We start from the raw sequence: 8799 nt of genomic DNA on the forward strand, positions 1-8799 counted from the left end.
ATTTTATATCTTAACTAAAACAATCGCAACCAAAGTTAAAATTACTTAAAAAAAAAAAAAAACGTTTAAAGATATAAACGGGTTTGAAAAAAAAATCTTTTAGAAAACGCATTTAAAATTATTTTTTTATGTACGTTATAATATATATATATTTATACAACAAATAAAAAATATCACGTTAGCAAATTTCCTGTGTTTTCGTAGTATAAAATATTCCAAAGTTATTTATAAACCAGATATTGTAAAATACTGTAGTGCGAATATGTGTTGTACATTTGGTACGGTTGTATTATAACACGATTATAATTATAATATTTTAACGATATTTCTTAGACAAAAATTAAACAGTCGTGTTAATCCCTGTATAATTAGAATTCATATTTTCTTAAGTTGGTATGTTACAGATTTTACTTAACTTTAAATATCTCAATGAAAAAAATTTTTTTTTATTATTATACGTCATGGTTGATTAATATTAGTAATCGCACAAAGCGATTAACATTGATAAACGTGGTACTGAAGTAGTGCGGTTAATGTTTGATATTTTAACATTTTTTTTATTTTAATATTTAAATATGTTGTAATGTTATGTCAGTTGTTTCATTTAAATAGCTTTAAAAATTCATATAACATGAAAGTGATCAATTGCATCAATAGATAACTTTTTTTTTCCACCAAATGTTGAGTCATTTTTATATTTCGCGTAAATGAAACGAATGAAATGTTCCAGAAACTACATTTGACGAAATTTTAAAATCATACACGCATTTATCTCTTATGATTAGGCACCACCTACGTTTCGCACGATAAACTAAACATAGTATACCGTTAATATCAATTGATCGATAACCCTATATTGATTTCAGGCGATAGACAAGGACGCGGGAAAACACGGAAAGATCCAGTACTCGCTGAAAGGAAATGACGCGAACGACTTCATAGTAAACCCCGAAACCGGGACGATTTACTGCAGGACCCTCGTGGATGACGGCAACGCGGTGAAAACGTTTGACGTGGTGGCCCGAGACAACGAGGGCAAGTCCGAAGGATACGAATCCGTGCTGACCGTTACGGTAAGCTGAGGTCGAATTCTAACGGGCAGTACGACCCAAATCGGGCAGTAGGAAAAAATCAAAAGGACAGTTGACTTTATGAATATGGGCACCTTACAAAAATATAATTTTCCCTATAGAATGATTGAATTTCTACTGAGTATTTGAAATTTGTGCAATTTATAAACCCAACCTAGTACCTAATAAGTAATAATTATGTAAGTTTACATTCTTTGCTACTTTGACGATTGATTAATCTATGAAATTTAAATTTAAATAGTAGTACACGTATAACGGAAAGGATCCGTATTTTTTTTTATATATTACCATGCAATGGTTGACACGAGATAAAGCTCAATGAGATCGTCAGTTAATTAAATAATTTTTATTCACGTAAGATCAATGTTTTCGTTCAAGTTCGATTTTAATACATCAAATCGACCGTTGCTCTCCGTAATTCGGAATTGCGATGTAACTTTGCACTTTTCATTTCAAACACCGTAATCGATCAAGCTTGAATACAGTCAAAGGGATTGATTTCGTTCACATTGCGTTAAAAACGTCGTACGGTTTCAGGTAAAGTTTCTAACGTATTCGGACATCGTTCGGGTGGATGTCAAGTTCAGCACGACCGAGGATCACGCAACCGTCGAGTCGCAGCTGTCGGAAATATCGGGCGTCAGGATGATGTCGCTGACCAACGATATTGTCAACACGTTCGTGGACGGCCGATGGCGAATTCACCGTACGTTGACCGTGTACGGAGTGAACAACACGGACGATTCGCTGGTGCCGGCATCGGAACTAGAAAGGTTAGTGGACCAACGATGACGTTTCGGTAAAACGTATGTAGGAAAAAATATGTTCAGCTGACTGTATGATTATTGTTTCGACCGCAGTCGGTAATGTCTCGAATCGAAACCGCATTGAAAAATTGCACTTGCAACCTACTACACGTGTCTATGTTTATGAGTAGGACTCGGCAATTGCCATAAAAAACCGTTACAAAAAAAAAAAAAGAAACCAATGTTTCATTTTGCTCTTTTTTATTTACCAATATAAATATTTAAAAAAATAATCGTACAAGTATTTATTACTAAAACAATCTTATTACAAATATAACTTATTTTATGAAATATTTAAAAATAAAAGTTCAAATTAATATTGCAGTAGTCGTTTTAGTCTGGTCTATCAGGTGCCTAATAAACAAAATTATTAACATTTAAAAACGTTTTATTTGAACAATTTTTGTTTTATTTTTTAATACAAATATGTGTGTCTACATTACACTGCACGATACATTATACCTAAAAGTTTATAAATTCGAATGATCTCCGATTTGAGGACAGTAAGTTATGCAACTCGTAAATCGTATTGTGAAATATTAATTCCACCACTGCCATCACAATCGACAAAGCCCAAAATAACCATAAATTATTATTTATTATTATTATTATTATATTATTCTGATATATACGAGTATTAATGTCTAACACGGCCCCAATTTTATTTTTACGTAAAAAAAATCATATGAATAATATTTAAATGTATCTAAAATTGTACCATAAATTAGAAAAATCAACAAAATTGCAATAAAATGGAAAAACAAGACTAAAAATTGCATAAAATTACACTAAAATGTTACAGATTTTAATTTGTATTTGTATTGAACGAATTTATACTACTACTTAGCAATAAATCCGAACAATATAAAAAAATCAAATATAAATTCAATAATTTCCTAGGCCTATTTATGTGTGTACTACGATGGATAATTATGTTCTAACGAGCAACCATTCCCGTGTTCTCTATAAAATGTTTCCTTCATTTTTCTTTCTTTTCGTCATTTAAAATAATACAATAATATAGTAACAGTATTTCGATTTATTTTTTGAAATCATTTTCGATTAGAAATAATATTATTGCGTTATTATCATTGTTAGCAATTATTATTACGACACAATTATTAACATAGCATATAGTCTTTTGGTGTTTTCATATACCCCATTAAATACTATTATTCAATGGTTTCCTCGTGATTTTAGAACATAATTTAGATCAAACGCTTGACCGAAGGCAAATATTCAATAGAATATATTATTACACCCAACGATATCGTTTATGTTTACTATCGATCTCCGAATACCTCGATCGAGATGAAAGTGATAATAATGCACGTGGAACCGTAAAAATCAGTACCGCGGTTTATAGATAAGTCACGTATTAAGATGTTTTTATTTTTATTGTTACGAGTGACGGACAAGATCAGTTGAGTGCATTACGCGTGTAATGTAAACAATAATATGGGCATGTTTTAAACGGGTTTTTTTTACACGGACCAATGTATGGATAATTCCAAGAAACTGACAATTTAGATCGGTTTTTTCGCTTGCTCGTCATTTCCGAATATTATATTCTACCGCGTACCTATATATATCTTTGTATACGCCCCACGAAGATGTTATACCCAACGCGATATCTCTCCTGAAATAATGAAGATATCGAATCGTATATGACCGACAATGACAAATACCACATATACTCATGTTTTAAATGAATCTTTACGTTTTCATATAGATATCGCGCAATAAGTATAACGATAGTCTTCGCGGAACACCCTGTATAGTATTATAATAATCATGCGTGCAGCGTTCAGCGACAGCAACCATCGCGCGTGTTTCTTGCGTGGTACCGTTTTTTTATTTTGACGTTTTCGTTTTGATTTTCTTCTAGAAAACTGGCGAACAACGCGAAAATTTTGGAAACATCCAGAATGTACTCTACAAAATTCGACAACCAAACGGGAACCGTGGTGTCCGTGGTATACGCTGCGATGTTCTGTCTGATGCTATCCATCATCGCACTGGGTCTGCTCTACTTCGGGTACGTCAAGTGAGTGCGCGCCCATCGTCACATGTGTTCGATTGCACGTTCCTACATTCAGTTGACCAGTGGGTTTTCATCTGCACTGTTGCGCTGCCGCTATAACGATCATCCGTATTTGTGTTTGTCAAAATTCCAGTCTGTTATTACATTTTCATTAATAGATATCATATCGTTTTCTACAGAGAATTTCCACTCCCGATTTTTGCACACATATCAAACGGCCGTTCTTTACTTATATTTTTCCTTGTCAAAACATCCTTGCTTTCGCTTTCCGTACATGTTCCCCCAACCGCTCCTACAATAATTTACATATGAGTATTATCCATATTATAGACAATAAAGCTCTTCATAATTTTTTTTCCTTACATTTCAAAAATACAATAATTAAATTAATAATCTCGAATATTCGGTGTACACGACATTATGCATCGGTCCATAAAATATATTTATCAAGATTTTCCTTTTCCAAACAGCAAGTCTTGTCTTCTGTCGCCGATCAAGTTTCACTTGTATAGGTTACCATATGTCGGTACCTGAGATAGCTAGTATATCAAGTAAATTTTAATTTTCTCGGTAGTACGAATAGTTTCGTCGATTTTAATAACATGTTTGATATTCTTTTGTTTTCATTTCTTCGTGCATATTGATTATTATCATATTGCTATTCGTATTAACACTCACATATTTGAACTTTTTTACCTTTTAAAATTTCATGTTTCTCCTTCCGGGCAATACTACATCTGGGTTTCTAGATAAAATCATAAAAATTTGGTCTTTTCTTCGTTAATACATCTCATTTTTATTTTTAATTTTTATCCGTATTGCTTTGATTTATAAATACATTAATATTATTTACTTAATGAACAGGAACGGTCGTTATTTATCGTGCATTCCAAGTACTTCGAACACGCCACTGAAAGACGATATGGAAAACATGTAAGTGAATTATAATAATGACGTACGGAATAAATGAATTCAAATGAAAATTGATCAAAAAAAAAAAAAAAATGTAAAAATGTTAAAAATGTCGACTGTGTTGCCTCCGTAATGATATACATAATATATATATTATATTATATATATTTTGCTTACAGTATACATATTATTATGCATACACGTAACGATTTTTTTATATTTCTTATATACACATGCATAAACCAGTTTTTAACAAATGTTTGCAGGAGTCAGAGTAACTGGATTACGACTTTCAACAGGTCAAACCTATCGTTCAATAGAGTGCGACTACCAGGGTGATTATAACATAATATCATACATAGACTATATAATATATTCTTGTATACGGTAATAACGTTTCGTTTACCGTGACGCGTATGCATATATAATTATCGTGTATACGTAGTAAACCCATATTGTCTAACCGCAGTTACGGTGATACCGTATTTTCTTGCAGAAAAATCACCTCGCCCGTGTCCAGATCATCGAAGATCATTGACGATGGCTGCAACGTGACTGTGATGGAGCACAGCGTTTACAAAGCGATACCGTCAAAAGGAAAAGTCTCTGCGGACAACCCCTTGATAGTAGAACTCGAATAATACAAATATTCCCCTGCCGGATGTATATACAGAACATAAAACGCGTGGCTCATGGATATCGTTTTTCTTTAGTTCTAAGTTCTCCCATTCGAAATTACCCCTGTTGCTATGTACAATACAACATCGGAAAAAGAATCGATTCGGTGTGCATCGATGTAACAATGTAATAATATCGTATTGTATTTCGGTCCATCGTATATATTATAATAATAATAATATTAAATTTCTGTTTCGTCGGGACAACGTGCACATGGTTTTCAAGGGGCCCGTCAAACGCTAACTGTCACTGCTAACGCTAATAATATTTTTTAAAAAAATATAAATACCCGAAACATGTTTGCGACCCTTTAAAACGCACGGTTCGTGATTATTTTGTTTGCACACATTTTTAGTCGTTCTGTAGCTATTTCTATACGGTTGCCTTGGAAGTCGCGATAATACCTTGCCTAATATTACGTATATCTTAATGTTTACTACTCGGAAGCGGCTGGTGCATTTTTTTTCATAAGATTCGTATACTATTATTTAAAATAATGTATTCGCTCGTGAATAATAACTGTAACACTTTTTTTTGTAAAAAAGGCGTGGTAAATCTTTTCGATGATATTAGTGCATAAGTATATAATACATATTATATATTATACGAACCTGTTATTAAATTTAACGATTCGCCAATTTCAAAAGCGCTTACCGATCACCTTGTAACACATATTTTTGCTACGCCGATGCGGAATTTAATTAAGATAATAACTCGCGCCGTATACAAACACACACACACACTCACAAACATATACCAACGCCGTAGTAAAATATTTTATTGTGTATGTGTGTGCATGTGCATAGAATAATTTTTAATTATGATTAGTGGTGTTGTTTCGAAATTTCGAATCGTCACGAAGAAAAAATCTGCTGCTCGTGGCTCGTTTTAGGGTCAAAACGTGCTCAGCTATTTGCATTGTTACTAAAAATATTAATCTATATTAAAACCCTATTATCGAACCTGGTAGACGAGAGAACGACAAGCGAGTCAAAACTATTAAATTTATTACTCTACAATATTATTATAAATACGTTTAAGGAACGTGCGCGCGTATCATTATTCAACTATAAAAAATCGATGGCATAACACTTCGTGTAATAAAATGAAACGTTAAAATATTATGTTTTTCTAATTCATACATAATATTATTGTAGGTACCCATACATCAGTGTAGTCGGTTTCGTGTCCTCAAAATTAAATACATTCCGTTCGTTGTATATTTACAGCTGCTTATCATTAATAATATTTTGAAATAAAGTTTGTTTAATTTACATTTTTCTGTTTGTATCACTTGTTTTGTATAAAAATCTTAGGAAATATTATGATTCATGTCGTTTTGTGATTTTAACTATACACCGTGCATATTTTATCAATTTAATCACTCTTATGTTGATCTCAATTTGATGCTCGTGAATACTTTAGTAACAAAGTTCCACAAGTATAAATTTTATTTAATAATAATTAATATTTATTTCTTATGATATAGTTTTAAATAAATAAATAAATAAGAAAATGTACTAAACTATGAGTACTATAGTCGCTTTTGTTTATATATAAAAAAAATATGTTTATTCAAAATTCACTAACACTATTTGAATCAAACATTGTCTACTTAGAACTTAAAAAAATGTATTGCCCGTACTACGTACCATAATTGTTGAACTCTTATCAAATATTCTTGAACTTTAAATACAATTTTATTATAGTAATGATCCTGTAACGTAACTAACATTTTTTTTTTTTTTTTTTTGGACAAAACAAATTTTACACGAATTTGAATTATTTTATAATTACTGATATTTAATCGTATTACGTTATATATTTGTACGTATTATAGTTTAAATTTAGGACTTAATTTTTATATTTTAATGAACATATAACAATATTAATAATGTTGATAAACTAGAAAAACAAATGGATTGTGAAATAAATGTACAATATTAAAATAATAATATGTTAATCGTAGTTTTATAACATATGTCATCGTGCGTGATGTGCAAGGATTGAATTATTAAATTTTTGTACGCAGCAGTTATTAACCTTAAAGAGAAAACAGATCGTACAAATAGAATCAACTTCAAAGTCAACTATGATTTATTGCGAGTGATTTTCATTCGTTTTCCAGAGTGCACACACTTCATAATAATATAAAGCACATGTGCATCAAATATAGGTTTGATCTGATTGGCTTTCTACATCGGATTATTAATAACTGTGTCACTGCAACGAATCCCAAATACCCGGATCGTCATCGACGTATTTTTTCTCCTCTGAACGTCGTAATGACAATAAAATGCATAATTACCTATATATACATTCATGTGTATACTTAACTTTGTTGTTCTTTTATTTATTTATTTATTTTTTTTTTTAAAGAAGATCTTGAGACCATTTACAGTTTAATCGACGAATGGGTTATCAGGAAGATTGACAGTGGAAAGATGAAAAATTAGAAGGTTTGAGTTGGAATGAAGTTTGCGATGGAGATTTAGATAATGTTTTTTCGCTAATTAGCTTATTCAGTGAGGACCATTATAAATTGTAAACTATATTATGTAATATGTTTTCTATGTAATATTTTGCATTTTATGAATAAAATAATAATAATAACAAATAAGATAATTTCTATATTGAGGTCGTTGTATAGGAAGTAATTAGAAACATATAATACGAAAGTGTGGAAGCAATGACACGACACGAAAAAAAAAGGATTAAAATGTCTGAATAAATATATATCTACCAATAATATAACGTTGTCGGATTCTCACGGTGTTCTACGCGGTCAACGTTCATAACAATCCGCAGCAATAATATAATAATAAAAATGCACAATTGAATGATAAATGTTATTATTATTTTACCGTCCGTGAGAAGTATATCGATACTCGATCCTTGGTCAAGGGGTATACAAAATTACTGATACCTTTCCGGCGCACCAGTGCCATATTTGCCGGTACGGTAAAATTAACACTCGAATGTTACCATTATCGGTGCGATAGAAAATATTGCTGTGCATATATGTAATATTATATTATGTACACCGAAGGCGTTGTTATCGTATACTGCTGAACCGGTTCACGGGTGTGATTAGTATTGGATTGTCATCCACGCAGGATTATACAATAATTATCTGCCCCGATATCATGTGTTATTAAACTATTATTCGTACGGTAGTGTAACGCCTCACACAACAGAGATCGCATATACATTTATAATAATATATTTTTGTCCGCGTATAATGAATTATCTTTTTTTTTTTTTTAGT

The 8799-nt window shown here is 31.5% G+C and overlaps 1 protein-coding gene across 5 annotated transcripts in view; it reads left to right on the plus strand.

Moving 5' to 3' along the window:
* Positions 1–6807, plus strand: part of LOC112690522 — a 34040-nt gene extending 27233 nt beyond the window's left edge. For 4 of the 5 annotated variants that reach the window (XM_025564550.1, XM_025564553.1, XM_025564552.1 and 1 more), the window contains exons 10-15: positions 867–1073; positions 1629–1864; positions 3786–3944; positions 4806–4874; positions 5120–5188; positions 5350–6807. In XM_025564550.1, the coding sequence (XP_025420335.1) occupies positions 867–1073; positions 1629–1864; positions 3786–3944; positions 4806–4874; positions 5120–5188; positions 5350–5494 (885 nt within the window). In that variant the 3' untranslated portion in view covers positions 5495–6807. The remainder of the gene's footprint in view (positions 1–866; positions 1074–1628; positions 1865–3785; positions 3945–4805; positions 4875–5119; positions 5189–5349) is intronic. The other variant, XM_025564551.1, reaches the window with a different exon arrangement.
* The last annotated feature ends 1992 nt before the right edge of the window (positions 6808–8799 follow it).

The sequence above is a fragment of the Sipha flava genome, unplaced genomic scaffold, assembly GCF_003268045.1.
Source record: "Sipha flava isolate LNK unplaced genomic scaffold, YSA_version1 50_pilon_pilon, whole genome shotgun sequence".
NCBI classification, from domain to species: domain Eukaryota; kingdom Metazoa; phylum Arthropoda; class Insecta; order Hemiptera; family Aphididae; genus Sipha; species Sipha flava.